A 17,981-nucleotide genomic window follows, 5' to 3' on the forward strand; every position below is an offset into this window, starting at 1 on the left:
AAAAATATTTCATTTAGAAGTGGCTAACTCACTTGGCTGGGAAGGTCTGTGGTTCGTTATAAAAAACTATTTCTAGAGTTTTCAAAGGAACAAGCAATTTTCATTAACCTGGACAATTTTAAAAAATAAAAAAAAAAATTGTCAAAAATTGTCCAGGTTAATGAAAATTGCTTGTTCAGGTAGTCCAGGTTTGTGAAAATTACTTGTTCCTTTGGAAAACTCTCGAAATAGTTCAACGAATTGTTTGAATGGACATGACCTAAGTCCACGGACCTTCTTAGCCAAGTGAGTTAGCCACCTATTTGGAAAAAGGGGGTTAGTTTCGAGAGAAACTGTGGTGCTGCGTATATAGGGAGAGTATAACAGGGTAATCTAATGTTGTCAACTGAGTTGAAAACGTAAATTGGCCAACGTAAATTGGCCACCGTAAAGAGTTTAAAGGCTGACGTTTTTATTTTTATCTTAAATTTTTATTTTAAGGTTGGACGATGATATTCAAATACATTGGAGGAATTTCTTCTTCTCCGACTGCTGACGCGTTATGGAGTTCATCCGACACATTATCAGAAAATGTTATCGCTGCCTTAGATACCACTTCAACTTACCAGGGAAACTACAAAAACCGTATCGTTCAAAGTTGGCAAACTTTTAACCCTCAAGAGGTAAGTCCGGAAAATATCTACACCACAGGGGGTTAGGCTAAAATACACCTTATTTTACAAATTTCTTATGCAATGTTAATGTATTTCCATAGAAATGGCCTGTAAAAATAAATCAGTTAGATTTTTTTTGATTTTTTTTCTCATTAGCCTGAAATTTCCACCTTATGGAAACTTGTCTTCAAATTGTTTGTTACGAAACACTTTTCCAAATGATGTTCATCATGTTCCTAAAGACAAACCAAGCAGGCACTTTTCTCAACTGCTCTTGCCTCTTTTGAAAGGAGTTAAGGAATAGAAAAAAATAGAATTTAAATGGTATAAAAGAATATAAACCAAAACAATTTGTTTCAGAGAGTAATATCACGGCCATGCAATGAGATCCCTATTTGTTACGTTGTTTTGTTTACCTGACTTCCCAAACCTTAAGAGTGTATCGTCTTGGGAATAGGTATAAGGAAAGTGCTTATGTTTTATCCTTGTAAGAGAATAGTTCTTAGAAAAGGAGTTATGTTTTAAAATTGTGAAATTCTCGCAAGAGAAACAACGACCGGTCGCAAGGTCAAACCACAACAAAATATGCAAACCACAATGATATAAAATATTCAAAGAAAATTCTGACCTGAAATAAAATTTCTCAATCCGACATTACGTTAAAAAGTACTCAGGGTATTAGCTTTTAATGCTTCGAGGACGATTGAAAAACAAGGGTTTCCGTGCCAAAGACAGAGTGATACTAGAACCAAGCCGATAAAATAACTTCGGGCTCAAAACTTTGCCTTCTCGAATTTACATAGAGCCATGTCATGTGGTACTGAAAATAAGTTTGTAAAAACACAATAAGAATTGATCAACAATTCTTTAAATTCCCCGATGTAACTATTCTTATCTTATCCCATACTTATGCATTTGATATGTAAACAACAGATAATTTTCTTGTATGACTTTAGGTTCGTGTAGTGCTTTACACGAATGGAGCAGAAGCTATATCTATGAAGTTCAATGCCAGAGGAACAACTAACGTGGACTGGTTTACACAAAATAATCTACTTCAATCACCATGGACAGATCTTAAGAGTGCAGCAAACATATATCCCTTTCGGATCAATGGCCATAACAGTGCACGAAACTTTGAAATCTCAGCTAAGTACAACGGATGCCCTAATGATGTTGGGTGGTTTATGATCGGGGGAGCTATCTGTGCCTGGGAGAGATTTCACCCCGTGCCGGCAATTCTATACAGCAAGAAAACTCACAACATCACATGGAATAACGTCCAAGGTAGAAATTGATTTTAAAAATCTTGAAATACTTCTGTTGTGGTGAAAATTGATGTAAGAAATCTTGGAATACCTTTATTACTGTTTTTGTTTGTTTTTTTTTTTGTTATCAAATCAGGGAGATAACGAGATATTTCCTGAACAGACCTAATGGAATGGTTTCGTTGCCATCTCCTTTTCTTCTTCAGGGGTGTGACCAGGATTTTCGAAGCGGGATGGAGTGGGGGAGGGGGGGGGGAGGGTCTCACTGTGTCAAATGGAGAGTACTCGCCAGATTGCCATGTCGACCTTTTATAAATATGGTGTAATAGTGATATTTTAAGACGCCTCGGCGCTCCCCCTCCCCCTCTTTATTTCATCTGATTGTCAGAATTTATTTGTAATTGTTAATTACTGGGCAAAATCTCGGTAGGAAACTGAGAGGAGAGTAATGTAGTGTAATACTGCTCGAGTCATCTGAAATTTAACCTCTCCGGTGATAAAAGGCCGGTGCTCTAAATCGGGTTTCACTCGGAAAAGGTCACTTTTACTAACTTTTTATTTGTTTTCTTTTCTCCATCTATCTCTAATTATGGATTATGTATTATGTTAACAATCTATTTAATGAGATCTCAATAAATAGTTTACTATGTATTATTTATCGCTAGTTTTTTTGGTTATATTCTTTTCTCAAGCCGACGTCGGAGGCGCTGAGGTTATGGTTGTGTATGTACGTTGAAGACCAAGGATGCCAGCCAATGAATCTGAATGAAATGTTGAGAAGTAAAACTTCTGCCTTAACGTTATACGCAAAATGACTGCAAAATCATACCAAAGTGCTTGACTGTAACTCGTTGGTTTTGAAGAAGAAGTGGCTTGTTACTGCCAACGACGCTTATCTTTATCCGCTATTCTCTCTGCTCGAGACATTTTCTTTCCGTCATCAGAATTTGACGCGAGCTTGTCAGATAGATATTCGCTGACCATAACTTGCCAACGAAACTCGCTCTTATTATATAGCTTTATGGCCTTTATTCTTTTCGATACTAATGCAGTACTTTCTCTTGACGCGCGTTTCGCTCTCTCTAAGGAACTACTTTTCATGGCGTTCGAGGCTTAATGCATCTTATCGAGAACTTGAAACTGATAATCAAGTTGCTGCTAGTTGCCCTTCCAGATGTGTTTACAGACCCGACGGACTAACTCTTAGTTCTCATTACTCAACACTTATATACCGTTATTCAAATTAGTTAACACACAACTTAAGACATATCGAAACACTCACTGATAAACACACATTGCCATTCAGAACGTGCAGGAATAAAATATCTGCTTAGCTTCGTAACGCAAATAAATTAATATTCTTGTCAATTTGTTAATTAACACAGTGTTATAGTTGTTGTGTCAGTTTTTAAATAAGATGGGGATTTCAAACAACTTTGTATAAGTTCGATAGGTGGATAGGTGGATAGGTGTAAAGTTAGTAAGAGAAATAACCTTGAAAATTCATGGCCTTTCATCCTTGCAGCCTTTATTTAGCGAAACTGGCCATGGAAACGGAGTTTACGCTTTGGCATTCTGTAAAATTAATATTTGAATTTTCTTCATATTTATTCCTTGCATAGACTTCTTGTTCAATAAAATATACCATAAAAGGCACATAGACAGAACTCTAGACAGCTATAGGTTGAAAAGTAAACATGAAGTTAAATGAAGCTAAGATCACACTTAGTACAGGTGGGAAAAATTCAGTTTGTACTCCATGTCAGTATGAGTTTGTGCCATGTCTTTCACTTGGATCTGTTTTCTGTTACTGGAGCTGTGTTCAATGATACCCAAGATTGCCTGGTCACAAGGTTGGTTATTCACAAGGTTGGTTATTCACAAATGAAAACTGAGAAATCGAATCTTTCACTACTACCGTAAAAAAAGAGGCACGATCGACAGAAAATGAAGCAACGGTTTCATTGTTATCGTGTTTTCAATTTTTCCTGCAAGATACAGATGGCGGCTTTTCAATTTTCTGATGGAAATAGCACGTTAGCATTTACTGCTGTTTGTTCTTTGACATAATGGGCCGGTTATTTGCACGATGCCAAACTAACCCAAACCACGGTTTTAGCTAATCATTGGATATCGAGGATTCTTTATAAGGGGGTTGATTTAATTGAATGAATGTCCTTCCACTATTCGCTTTCGGCCCTCTTGACACTGTTCACAAAAATAAAAGTTCAGATGAAAGGTTCGGCCAAATAGAAGATGGCTTAGAACTCGCTTTTGTTAAACAAAGGATAAACTTTGTTTAAATAACCAGCTGTATGTGTTTCGTGAATTGTTGAAGATGGGAAAAATTAAAGTGCGATGCGATAAAATCGCACCGTAAGAAATCGCAACAAATTACCGAAGAGCACATCCAGACATTTCTGTTTTATCTTTTATAATTGGAGGATAGTATATTTTAATAATTTTAGAGAAGTTGTGAGCCCAAGTGTGCTACCTCATTTGCTCATTAAAAAAACATGACGAACTCTTATCTGCCATTCACCCAGATTATTTTTATGAGGCGTACTTCAAGCAAAATTTCAACTCTTGCAAATGAAGGAATTTACCAAAGGGGCAATTATTCCGCTTTGCGGAACTTAAAAGCTAAGCACCGCAGGTAAGCCTTGTAAAAACAAATAAGATAAGCCTAAACGGACAAGTTGACAGCTTCCTAATTAACACTCAATTTCGTAGATGGATGTGTCGTAACCTAAGTAAAATATTTATGAGAAAATGCAAGTAGCTCCTCTCCTGACATAGACATGTTATTGAACATCATCATTCTGAAATAGGGTGAAAAGAAAAAAATTTCGAGCCAATTCAGTTTTGGGTACAAATTGAGATGATTCCCACCGGTGAGTAACATCTGGGAACGCTTTTTCCAGCCTCAAATAGAACCGTTAGTTGCCTGCGGCTATTAAAATAAAACGAGATAAAAATTCCCCCAAAAATTAATGTTTACATACACGAAAAAGCACTTAGGAAGCACTTAAAAAAAAAAACATGATGAACTTTTATCTGCCATTCACCCAGAATAGTTTTACGAGGAGTACTACAAGCAAAATTTCAAATCTCACAAATGAAGGAATTTACCGAGGTGGCAATTATTCCACTTTGCAGTACTTGAAGGCTCAGCAACGTAGGAAAGCCTTGTAAAAACAATTAATATAGGCCTAAAAGGACAAGTTAACAGTTTCTTAATTAACATTCAATTTCGTTGGTGGATGTCTCCGTAACCTAAGTGAGGTATTTGTGAGAAAATGCAAGTAGTTCCTCTCCTGACATGAACATGTTATTGAACATCATCATACTGAAATAGGGTGAAAAGGAAAACTTTACGAGCCGATTTTGGGTACAAATTCAGGTAATTCCCGCCGGTGAGTAACACCGGATACTTATTTTCCAACTTTAAACAGAACCGTTTGTTACCTGCGGCTATTTAAACTAAACCGAGTCAAAAATTCCCTTAGGAAATACTGTTTACGTAAACGAAAAAGCAATTACCGAGTCACCTGTTGCAAAAAAAACTTATTATTATCTTATTGTCATGTAATGTTATTTACCACCATCAAAACAGAACATCTTTATTATAGCAAGTGAAGCCTCTTCGCTTCTTACCTTTTTAGATTAATATCTAAGGGAATCTAATTTTTAGGGCGTCATAAACTTTTATTATTTTTTATTATTTTTTTCACCACGTACTCTAAACATCACATCTGCCTCACTTAAGCCTAAAAGAACATGTTAACAATTTTATAATTAACATTCAATTCTGTAGATGGATGTCTCGTAACTAAGTAATATTTTTAGGAGAAAATGCAAGCAGTTCCTCTCCTGACATAGACATGTTATTAAACATCATCATTCCGAAATAGGGTGAAAAGAAAAACTTTTCAAGCCAATTTTGGGTACAAATTCAGGTGATTCCCGCAGGTGTGTAACATCTGTATGCGCATTTTCCAACTTTAAACAAAACCGTTGGTTACCTGCGGCTATTTAGACTAAACCGAGTCAAACATTTCCTCAACAGATAATTCTTACAAACAAAAAAAAAGAATTTACATTATCCTGTTTTCATCTTATAATGATATTTACCATCAACGAAACAAAACATCTTTATTATAACAAGTTAAGCCTCCACGATATTTATATTTTTGGATTTAATCTCTGACGGAATCTAATTTTTTGACATATTTTTTTTCACCACGTAAATTCAGAAGCGGTTTTCAATACAACGTATGACTTCTTTGGTCTAAACATCACATCTGCCTCGATTGCAATCAAGAGGCAATTTTTTAGCATCCTTAAAAGACTAAAGATGTTGTAAAGGAGTTCAAAGTATAAAGAAAAACTGATTTCCTTTAGAATAAACGAGAAATACTTCGCAAAATTTGGCCTCCAAATGTCTTAGTTTAATACCTGAGCACCATTCCACACAATTAATCTGTGATTAATTCGCTAGAATAGCTCTTGGTCATTTTTCTGTAAACCGGCTTCATTCGCCTTAAAGGATCAGAGGCAAAGTCGAATAGCCTACAATTTAATCGAATTCTGCATTGCATAACCTATTCATTGTTATTTAGTTTATTTTGGTTTCAGGTGAAAATCGCGTGTAACTTGTTTTTCTGAAGGCACTCGTCAAAATGAAGGGGTAACCTTTAAAGCAAAGAGAGAAATTGGATTTCCCACGGTAACGTGAACACATGCCAAACATGGTAAACTTTCGTTATTGATAGAAACAATACTAATTTCAGCAGTTTCTCGGGTAAAAGGAAAGAATCTATCCAAAAACGTCAGTTACTCCCATTCAAAGTTTCTAGTTTGCAGGAATCAGTACTCTTCTCCCCCCAAATAATTACAGTTAAGAATATCCTAACTTTTAAGAATTATCTTCAAACGACAGATACTCGTACTAATTTCGATTCCGCGTATGGGCAGAATTCAAGACAGAATCTGCTTTCAGTGGACAAGTTCCATTATCTAAATGTACCCCGAATTGACATAATTACACCATATGACGACTTTGAATGCATCTTAAAATGTCTTGACCATCCGCTCTGCGTTTCTGTGAACGTTGCCGCCGAAGGAAAAAAGTGGTGTGCGTTACTGTCCTCCAACAAGTTTAACGACCCCGACAAACTCAAAGAAAGCAAGAGTTGGCATCACTATTCGTCTTTTAAGGTAAGAATCTTTCGTTATCATTAAACAGCATTTCAACATTAAATGACTTAAAAATAACTGCTGTAAGTGATGTTTCTTTTTCCTTTAAAGTTTCCTTGCTCTTCCAATCCATGCCAAAACGGAGGAGCTTGCGTTGTCGCCAAACACAAACTGGAGATGTTCGAGTGCATCTGTAAGAACGGTTACTCTGGAGAATTTTGTGAAAAAAGTAAGTTTAAATCATTTGATGCAAGATTCACCATTGCGCTGCATGTCTGTAAAGTAGCTGCAGATTTTCCTTAAGTTTATTTTATGGTTAAAGCAGCCTTTACAGAATTGTATCCATGTATTTTTCCCCACTCCTGGTCATAGTTCATCTGATGGAACAAAATAAAAAAAAAAAAAAAACCAACCAAACAAACAAGCAAAAAAACTGGTAATTTACCAAATATCCTATAGCTAAATTCATTCCCCTCTTTTTTGTATTTCGAAGTATTTCCAGCCGTTCAGCTTCAGAACTGCGCTCAAGCTCCCAAGAAAACTGGGATTTACAACATTTTCAATCACGGATCAGGGCCTTTCCCTGTCTACTGCGACCAGACAACGGACGGTGGAGGTATGTGTCACACTGATCATGAATTAGATACTTCAGTGGTTTTTGTAGAAGTCGTTGTTTTGAGGTAGTGAGGCGACTTTGTCACGAAAACCTTCGGATTTAAGATATTGTAGTTCCAAGGTGGATGATTTTCCGTCCCTTTCCCACTGTCTCACTAATAGTCAATGTTGATACCTAAACAGTCATTACAAGATAAATCAGCGCATTGGAGACAGTCTCGCCACCAAAAATCTGAAGTTTACAGCAAGAAGGTTTTTAAGCACCAAATGGTTCAACGCAATAAATCGCTTTGTTTGCTGCGCGCCCGGTTTTTTCCTATTCCTATTCAAAATTGCCCGAAATAGACTTCATCCTGTTCTTTCTGTCCTTTGCGTCACTTAGCAGCAAACTTTAGTGTCAAAAGAAAACATTCACAATGTAATATCCAGTTATTGAGGCGGAAAAAACAAGAGAATATTATGAAGCAGGCAGTTTTTAGTATTTAGGACTGTTTCAGTCTGAAACTGTTTCTAAATGCAAAACTTTCATGTTTTTACTTTTACATAAATTTTAAGACCATTAAAGGGTAAGCTGGAACAAATTAACATGAGGCAAAAGCGGTTAGAAAATAAATTAAAAACGCGTTCAAATCGCGGTTTCATGGAGATAATTCAAAATTGGAAAATTTGGATTGCAAGAAGCTTACAATTTCTAAAAACCACTGTTTTTGGTTCTTTAATCAAGGTTGGATGATGATATTTAAAGTTATTGGTGGAATAAATTCTTCATTTTCTGCTGGGGAGTTCTGGAATTCATCCGACACATTTTCAGAAAATGTTACCGCTGTCCTAGATACCACTTCAACCTACCGAGGAAACTACAAAAACCGTATTGTTCAAAGTTGGCAAATGTTCAGTCCTAAAGAGGTAAATACCGCTTGACACGCTTTGCTGACCTAACGGGTTACATCTTCCTAGATAGGGTGTGAGATAATTATAGAAAACTCAACACAACGGTTCGTCAAGTGTGAGGCATGCGTAGATAGATGATGTATGACCGGCCGCGCGCCAATTTCCCGCTCAACAGCAATCTGCAAAAGGAAGTAAAGTAAAGAAAAGGAAACTTTAAGACTTTTTAAAACATAGGGGGATATTTGATTTCGGGTATTCCGTTGATTTAGTTTTGTTTGGCGCTTTACCAAAGCTGTTATACACCTTCACGGTTTGAACCCTTTAACCCCTGAGAGTGACTAGTATCTAATTTCTCCATAGAAAATCACTCCACAATGGCACATTAAGGTCATGAGAATAAAAGAAATGATCATCAACTAAAGAAGCTCTTGATTTTTAAACAAATTCTCCTTGTTAGCACCTTTGGAAATGTAGAGAGAGCAGTATGGAGAATATGCATACTGATGTTAGGGTGTAAAAGGGTTTTAGTATCGTAGCCTAGAGGTTTTTGTGATTTTTTTAGCCTGAATTAACTACATCTGTGTTGGGCCGCCTCTTAAGACACTTTTTAACATCGTCTCAATTCCTGCACATGTGGAAACATTTTATACTTGTGGTTAACTAAAAAACCAGAATTTCGTTTAGTGATCGTGACAGGTTTCTGCTACCCTGCGAGAGTTTAGTATCTTGACAAAGAGCCCGGCGAAATGACCCAAGCCGAGGCTCGAACTCAAACTTTAAGTCTTGCATGAAGAAAGTGTTTGTTCCCTTCTAAAGTTGTTGCCCGGAAATTTTAAGTTTCTAAAATGGTTATAGATGTTACACTCTGCGTAATTACACGTTGCATTCTTGGCTAAAAGGCAACGCGTTTCTCGGTTTGTAATGAGCATTGAAGTAACACAGGGTACTATTTGGCTACTTTTGCCTTGAGACCTGTGAAATGTGGGAATGGCTAGGTTAGGCTCCCTTAACCCTTGAAGTGATTAACATGAAACTTCTCCCCATAATATCCATACATTATCTAGCAAACTGGTGATGAGAATACTCAAATCTATCAGGTAGGAATTGTTATCTTTAACGCTCGAAACGTCAGCTTTGAAACTCTTAACGGTGGCCACTTCACGTCATCAACTCGGTTGATATTACCAAATTACCTTGTTATACTCTTGCACCGACGCAGCACCACGGTTTGTATAGAAACTTTACCCCCTTTATTCATTTAACCCCTCAACCCCACAAGTGACCAAGACAGAATTTCTATTCATCTTTAAAAATGGATAGCTATCGGGATCATGGTTTGTTTATTGAGATCTAGATAAATAATTTACTACGTATTGCTTATCAATGTTTATTTTAACTTTTTTTTTTTCAAGCTGATGTTGGAGTTGCTGAGGTGATGATTGTGTACATACGTTGAAGACCAGAGATGCCAGTCAAGTAATAAACAAAGCAAAGAAACGTAATGTAACTAAATTACGAAAAAACTCGACAAATTGATTGATTGATTGTTAGACCTCCAAACTGACTGACCGACCGACCTACCTTTCAACTTAAGCATCTAATTTCTCCTTAAAGTATCACTGCAGATTCAAACATTAAGGTAATAAGAAAAAAAGGAAATCAATGCAAGTAAGAAACTCTCAATAAATTCTCATTTTAAGTACCATAGGAAATAAATTGAGAGCAGTATAGAGAATATGCATATGCTGATAACGAGGCTTCACCCTTCCTCTTAATGTAACAGTTCGGTCAAAATTATAATATGGACTCCTTCTAAATATATTTGTACTCCTGATTTCGTATGGACGTTTATCCGGCAGATTTAAAGAATCAGTGAATTAATTAATTATAATTAAGACTGTAAAGAAGCAACTCGGATTTGTATGAGTGGTTATTTGATATGTTATGTTACATTTAGAGAGCTCGTACCCAACAGAAATGTAGCTGGTGACAGATTAATGCTTTGAGTTGTAGATTTGATTAACAGCTGATTCGTTTTGAATTAAATCTATGATACAAGGGCTATAATTAATTGCTTATAAATCCTCTTTACTGTTTAAAGAATACAGTGGATTTGCAAAGAATAGGAGTTCAATAAAATCTTATCTCAAGGAGTAAGCTTTCTTTGATTTCAAAAGCGTTTTGCTCAAACTGCGACCTGTAATCTTATGTTGTGATCGTCCAGGCGAGAGTAGTCCTGGACTAAACTGTTGTGGGCAGTAATGACTGACGTTTCGACAACTTCAGTTGCAACATTTGGGTTTAAACTATTTAGTATACAAACTGTAACCTAAGTTTTTTAACTATAGATATAACCAAGAGATCATGATACCCAAAGACAAAGTTATTACCAACGGTAAAGACTTCATTGCAGAAAAGGTTCCGCTGAGCCTTTCAAATGATTTGTTGTTAGCGAACAAACACGGCGAGGACGTCTGCAATCCCAACATTTCCTGTGAGATGGAATCATAACAGAGGCTTTTTTTTCAAAGGCTGAATGATTCTCTAGTTAAAATGATATTCATTCAGAAGTAAGAATTTTACATGCGAAAAGTCAATGGTACGGATGTACGTCTGTACGTTGGTGAATACTAAAAAACAAACGAAACAAACAGAAACAAACAGGTACAGTAACAATGTACCAGGTAGTAAATGTGGATTGTTCATACAAGACCTTTCTATTTCGGGAAATGGGAAGAAAATGCAAACTAGTAGAAGACGTGATCATGAGTTTCGTGTTTTGCTCGACCGTTTTTCCGTGGCCCTTTGATGATTTAAGAGAATAGTCTGGGGGGAGGGGAGGGAAGGGAAGGGGTCAAGCCCCATTCAAGATATTTTGAAACGATCACCACTGTCGTTTTTTTGAAGATGTTCGTTCATCTTTTTAACGTCTTTGACTACGTCAGGAAGAAAAAAACTGCTCAGGCGACGAAATCTGGTGTCTCGAATAGCATGAGGTGAAGTAATACCTGAACAACAGAATTTTTTGTTAGTTATTGGTACCCTATCAACGGAATACAATGCCAAAAATATTTCAATATCAAAATTACCGTAATTTTCCATACGCGACGCCATGCGCTGCTTGCTGTATTGGATACTAGGCTGAGGTGATCGTCTGTCCCAAGGACATACTGGGTGACTAGTAACTACCAACCAACCGATATCACTTTCACAACTAGTGTAAGGGCCAGTTATCTCAAAGAAGCGATCGGAAACTATGGGACCCAGAAGGCCAAAATTTACGGGTGAGAACATCTTGAGATCACTCCATGGCGAGTAAATTAGGTTTTCATGTGAAAACCAATTCAAGTTGTCTGTACCAGTGGCATTGAACTTGAGGGAGGTGACTTGTTGACTGTCCTTGTATATAACGACGCGAACCTGAGGTTCATTGAAGTTAAAATCGACTGAAATTAACCCTTTGTAAAGAGACAATTTTTGTTAACTTTAACATTACGATATCACAAAACATGAGTAGATTTTCCAGGTTATAGGATCTTCATACTGTATCCTTAGTAACAGTTCGCATCATAGTCAACATACTCATCACTCAAGTAATTACTCGTTTCTAATCCATTTGCTACTTTCAAATTCTGAGAAAGTTCACAAGTCCACAATTTTCATTAGTTCCCTGACTGCTGAACGATCTCCTGGTGGCTTGAGTTCCTGCATGCCTTTGACTACTCCATTAGCTACTGCGCTCAACAGTATTCTTACCCAGATGTAATAAACTATAACCAAGTGTATTAAATTTGCCCTTATTGTCAAGGAATGATACCAGGTGACAGCCCCTCTCATGTCGCCCTTTCGTAGCAAGATTGTATCCTTTTAGTAGACTAGAAGATTACACGAAGAAGTTACAAAAAGTAAAGATAGTATTAAGCTGTATACACTGGGGTTAAGTACAAGAGAAATGTTTACAGTGTATTTTAGTAATCCGAAAAGCTCACCCTTGGTGCCTTGCTTGACTATATGGTAGATCTAAGCGTTTCTCAAACTGCCCCCGGCGCAAGTTCCGTATTCAGTAACATGAACATTTGGGAAGGTGAACTACTTTTCAACGGCGTAAAATATGAATTTGTGGCAGCTTCGACATAAATCAAATATTTTTCAAGGATTTCAATTGGCAGTGTCTTTCATGCGCCTTTAATCCCAAATGATTGCAGAGGCTCTTTCAGTACCAAGCGTCATTTGCAGGTAATGAAGCTTATGCTTTTACTTGGGCATGTGTACTACTGAATGTTTGGGGTAATTCATTCATTAACCTTCCTCACCTCTTTAGGGTTAAAATTTTTCCAGTTCAGTACAATACGATTCTTGTAATGAGTTGGATAAGCTGACGTTAGGTCGAAGGTTTCGTTGAGATTTTCATGATATAGGGAGGGTGACGACCAAATTCCACCGACGTCCAATGGAGAGAGGCCACTAACAACTTTTAATACCATCGTCCAGCCTGTGAGGTGAAAATTTTATTAGACAAAGATTTTAAGAATTAAGTCATCTCGAAAAATCTCCCATCACCTAATGCTTATGGAACAAAATAAAAAAGAATCACTGATCTGATCCAACAGCAGTGTTGGACAGCTTAGAATGCGAATGGAAATAACAGGTGATGGAAAAAGAGGAAAAGGGAGTCACGTACACCAGTGGGAAAAATGCAATCGTCCATGTGAAACGAATGGACGATCTAGCATTTCCATGAATACGCTCGAGCGAAAAGCTAATGACGGAGTCTCCACAAGGCACTGACTACGCTCTCCAATTATATTTGCACTGATCAAGGGAAAAGTTAGTACTGAACGAAGACTGGGAACAGATTGAGACCAATTTTTCTTTTATCGTTTCATTATGTAACTTGTACCGATCATACAGAATATGAGATACCTCCTCCATCATATGTCTGATCACAGTACACAGGAAAAAGGCCCCAGTCATGGTGAGATGTATTGTAAACTCCCGTTATGTTGGGTGCATCAGAACAATTATGAAAGTCTGAGGAAAAACAATTTATATCGAATCAGTACAGTAGAGAAAAAACCACAGAGGCTGCGTCCCGTATAATTTAACCTCGTCATGATGACCAGAAAGAAACGGAATAGATAACTTTTAGATATAACATGATAAGATGATGAAGCCAAGTTAGTGAATAATGAAGATTTACGCTTTTTCCAAATCAAATTTATTTGATCGCCATTAACAGTCAAGCAATTTAAAGCATCTCGCGACATAATTATACGCTCATGGAATAAAACTTAGACGCTTTGGACTTGGAAGAAACGAACAATCGCGATGAGAGTTTCCATCCGTCTCGATTAGCAAATATGGTGTTTTTATTGAAAGTGTTGTCGTTGTCGTCGTGTTTTATCATAAGAGAAATAACCTAAGGAGAGAAGATACGTACGTTCTTTGGCAACTAGGTTGCTGAAGTTTAATGGCGTCGACGTGATGTTTTTCATACAACGGTATCCTTTGCTGGTGTAACCCGCTTGACAAGTCATATTCTTCCCGCAAACATCAGTGTTGCATGGACTCTGATGATACAAGGACAATAATTTTCTCAGAAAACCCTTCCATACACTCTTTTTTAACGGACCTGTCATTATCTATTACCTGGGGTAAGGAGGGGAGGGGGGGGGGAGGGGGGAAGTAGTTGTCGCGTTGTCACCAGCAGAGTCTAATAGGTGGTCTGCAGCAAATTGACTGAAAATGAGGGGGGGAGGGAGGATCATAAGAATCTTACAGAGCCTCGTGGGGGAGACAAGATATATTTTAATGTGACACAACCCAAATCCTCTAAGGATCGTCTTTTTGGTCAAAGATACCATAGACTTAGGTCCAACGCAAAATCTTAAGCAGTCAGGACGGCAACGCCACGGAAGACTTCGATTAAAAGCTGAATTTCTGCCTTTAATTAGAATTTCAAAAATGGCTGCATACTGTGCCACACCTCAACTTCAGCATAACGTATAAAAAAAGCGGTGACTTCCAAATGGAAATTAAAATAATTTGCCGACGCGGTTTCGGTTCGCAGACTTCGCAAATTGAGGTGATTTCACGTTGTTGTTTTGCATAGGACGGCTAAGACATGTACAAAGTTTTAAAACGCACGTGCCGAGCTATTGTTCTGCCAATAAGATCTTTTGTTTTCCATGTCCTTGTTGCCGCCGCCGTCGTGGTTTACTTAAGTTCCCTATTAACGAAACTGGTTCTACGTAGAATGAACGAGTGGTTGTCCATTGATTCCAGATTTATGCATCATTTTTGGTGGGGTTTGTCGTAAAATGATAAATCTCTTGGTGATGATTTGACAATGAGTCTATTCAAGTGGCACATTTTAGTTTTGAGTAAAGGTAATACACCTGAAGTTACATTTAAAAACACTGCTCAGGTGGACGAGCTCACCTAATTGGCCTCCTTGTGCTTACACCTCTAGTGGCGGCTAGCTACATTAAGACACCTAATCTCTTCCAGTAAAAAGCACAAAAAAGAGATTTGAACGTAAGACACATTTCAGTCGACTCCCTAGGGAGTGGATCACGGAAGAACAGACCTTTATTCCCTGGTAGGTAAATCCTAACCGCTGAACTAAGTCTCCCGGATGTCGTACGTCAGTGGAGTCGCTGATCTCACACAAGTATCGGTTGCTATGTTCCAGCGGTCCAACATTATAAGACAAGCAATTGGGTTCAAGGAAACATCGGATGCTGCAGACATCTTCTCTTGGTATATCTATTCTTATCATAACATGATTGAAGAGAGTTCTGTCTTTCATTGGTTTAAAATAAAGCAGTACTCGGCATTCTTCTTCAGCTGCTAAGAAATAAAATGAGTTCGATGAATAAGGCATAGTTACAAAGTATTCTGAGAATGACAACAAGTTCTCAGACCTTGTCATCAGGTTACTGGTTCCCTTTTTTTTTTCAATTGTTCGACAGAGAACGTCGTAGAGAATATAAACATCCAATTGTAGGGTAGAAAGTACTTTTCCTAGATTTACTTTCGTTTGTTTTGTATGTTTGTTTTTAACTTACAAGCTGAAAGAACTAACAAGTCGTCAGTGTACGTTTTCAGCGCCCATACCTTTTTTTGGGGGAGTAGGATGACAATGCAAAAAATACGAGAAAAAGCTTCATTATTATGTTACAAGATAATCTGGTTTTATTGATTGAGTTGAATATGTAAATTTGCCACCCTAAAGGATTTCAGAGCTGATTTTTTCAAGCGTTTGCTTTACGTCGGAGCAGATAGACGGTTTCATGAGAGCAAATGTCGATCTACACGAGCGTTTTAAAGTTATGTATTTCTCTCATGCCCTTTGCAAAAACAAAATACACTTTCAAATTGCAAATGTTTTCCTAAATTTGGAAGTTTCGCAATTTACCAAGATCCGTTGTTTATTTTGCGTTCATTTGCGCCTTCCGGCAGGGGTCTCCCCAGGATGCTTGCCTGAAGGAGAAAGTCTAGCGCCGTCAGAAAATGAAGCACTTTTAATGCCATAAGATGAAAATGTTCTTTGCTATGGAAGTTCCATTTGTATGACTTTTTGATTATAATGCTGATAGGACCGAGTAGTCAGACGAGTGATTAACAAAATCGATTTGTCAATCACGAGTATGATTACAGATAGAGTTGGACGTCACGGAGTCCTGTTACCAATTAATCATAACCGTTTCAATTTCCGAGAAAAAATACACCTAGGACAAACATCTCCGGCAGGGACAATGTCTAAAATAACATTCCTCTATTTTAGAAAAAAACACAGTTTTTCAGAATAAGTGGTTGTTGCTATGGTTATTTTGATCAATTCTGTTTGTATTTTAGTATAATTGTATGCTTCAACTCTCCCATTACAGGTGTCCGATAACGGCCAAGTGTCTGTTCATAACTGTACATGATAAGTGAAAAATAGATCAGCTAAAGCACCAGTCACATTTGAGGAAATTGTAATGGTTATGATTAACTCCGTAGTGACATAAAGGCGGCTCTGAGGAGGGCTCGCCGTGATCAACTCCTTTAAATAAACGGAGATTTTCGTTTTTATGAATAAAAATGTGAATGCAAAAACTGACTTCTCAACTTTCATTAGAGCTGAATTAGGAGGACCAAGTCAATTAAAACCATGCAGCGAGGGAAATTCGTGTTTCATTCTAATTACTTCGGGCCCTTGTTTCGTTTCCTACTTTCCTTCGGTTGTATTCTCTCTCTACTTCATGGCTAAGGTTCTATCAACTGTAGCCCTTTTTAAGTTACGCTATTTCCATGTTATGCATTTGTGAACGACAGCGGTGAAAGACATGCAATTCTGCATGGATTCTGTTTGGATTCCATTACCTTAATGTCGACTCCAGCAAAAATTGCGATCTGTCACTTTTTGCCTTATATAGACTATGCAGTACTGAAAACCATTGCCCCATTAAAATGTATCCCCTATACAAGCAGTTGATTTTGACATAAACCATATATCAATACCTGCACTGATTGTAGTGTAAAAGTGATACAGAGCCAGCCATATAAGCCTTACACTCATTGTCATCATCGTTGTTTTGGAGGAGTCATTCCGATGATCGCATCAAACGGTCTCAGCGTCTGCCGTAAGCGTAACAGCCTAACTCGACGGAGACATCGCCTGCAAGAGGGAGATTAAAAGCCTAAATCAACGGACACTGCGTCTGAAGGGAGATTAAGAGCCTAAGTCGACGGAACCGGCGTATGACGGAAGATTTACAGTTCAACGAGAATATTTGGATTCCATTGATGTGTGTGATTTGAGTTATTTCCTCCCTTTTTTTTGTCTTCCTTTTTTTTTGTTGTTTAGAATGGTGATTATGTCTGAAAATGAATTTGAAGCAAGGGAAATGAACTTCCCTATTACCTTAAATACTTCGAAGAGTAAGAATTCACTCTGCCTTCCGTAAATAGTCAGAGATATTGAGAATGAAGTTAATTCAGCTGCTTGTTTTATTTCGACTATCTAAACACTGGTTTGTTAAGATGACAAAAAAGAAAATATCGAGCCTGCTGGAAACCAGTGAATGACATCACGCAGTGAAGAAGATAACCAAGTTCACACAGAGGGGTTCCTGCCTTAATAGGATATTACAAAAATAAAATTCTGTGTATCCCCACAAAATTTAGTGTAGAAACGCGAGTTTATGCATATTGCCTCGTAATTCATGGGCGGGAACACGGGCTGTCAATCTAAGCACTTTGACACCCCAGGCCCCACAACCAACTAATCAGTATGTTCAACGGATATAGTCATTATATTATCAGTCGAGGATTCAACCAGTTATACTCACATTCTTTGCCTTTCAGT

The 17,981-nt window shown here is 37.6% G+C and overlaps 2 protein-coding genes across 2 annotated transcripts; one reads left to right on the plus strand and one right to left on the minus strand.

Moving 5' to 3' along the window:
• Positions 1 to 380: 380 nt before the first annotated feature.
• LOC113679999 (uncharacterized) lies at positions 381 to 10,177 on the plus strand. The gene is made up of 7 exons (XM_089214136.1): positions 381 to 662; positions 1,610 to 1,940; positions 6,864 to 7,141; positions 7,232 to 7,349; positions 7,614 to 7,736; positions 8,460 to 8,641; positions 10,039 to 10,177. Exons 1-7 carry the CDS (start codon positions 489 to 491, stop codon positions 10,060 to 10,062), a joined length of 1,230 nt encoding a protein of 409 aa, XP_089070262.1. The 5' UTR covers positions 381 to 488; the 3' UTR covers positions 10,063 to 10,177.
• Positions 10,000 to 17,684, minus strand: LOC149041493 (uncharacterized). Its single transcript, XM_089214144.1, has 8 exons — positions 17,538 to 17,684; positions 17,135 to 17,291; positions 15,216 to 15,478; positions 14,067 to 14,196; positions 13,550 to 13,657; positions 12,940 to 13,118; positions 11,716 to 12,046; positions 10,000 to 11,118 (listed from the first exon to the last, which is right to left on the minus strand). Exons 2-8 carry the CDS (start codon positions 17,199 to 17,201, stop codon positions 11,075 to 11,077), a joined length of 1,122 nt encoding a protein of 373 aa, XP_089070270.1. The 5' UTR covers positions 17,202 to 17,291; positions 17,538 to 17,684; the 3' UTR covers positions 10,000 to 11,074.
• Between the last annotated feature and the right edge of the window lie 297 nt (positions 17,685 to 17,981).

The sequence above is a fragment of the Pocillopora damicornis genome, chromosome 8, assembly GCF_964200805.1.
Source record: "Pocillopora damicornis chromosome 8, jaPocDami1.2, whole genome shotgun sequence".
NCBI lineage: Eukaryota > Metazoa > Cnidaria > Anthozoa > Scleractinia > Pocilloporidae > Pocillopora > Pocillopora damicornis.

Excerpts from the sequence above, each read along its gene's own strand:
- LOC149041493 (XM_089214144.1), bottom strand. The coding sequence starts at position 17,201 with ATGATGACAATGAGTGTAAGGCTTATATGGCTGGCTCTGTATCACTTT. Across the intron at positions 14,197-15,215 it reads TTACCTACCAGGGAATAAAG|AGTCCATGCAACACTGATGT; the intron begins GTCTGTTCTTCC and ends TTGTATCATCAG. Across the intron at positions 13,119-13,549 it reads TCAGACATATGATGGAGGAG|GCTGGACGATGGTATTAAAA; the intron begins GTATCTCATATT and ends TTCACCTCACAG.
- LOC113679999 (XM_089214136.1), top strand. The coding sequence starts at position 489 with ATGATATTCAAATACATTGGAGGAATTTCTTCTTCTCCGACTGCTGAC. Across the intron at positions 1,941-6,863 it reads CACATGGAATAACGTCCAAG|ATACTCGTACTAATTTCGAT; the intron begins GTAGAAATTGAT and ends TTCAAACGACAG. Across the intron at positions 7,737-8,459 it reads CCAGACAACGGACGGTGGAG|GTTGGATGATGATATTTAAA; the intron begins GTATGTGTCACA and ends TCTTTAATCAAG.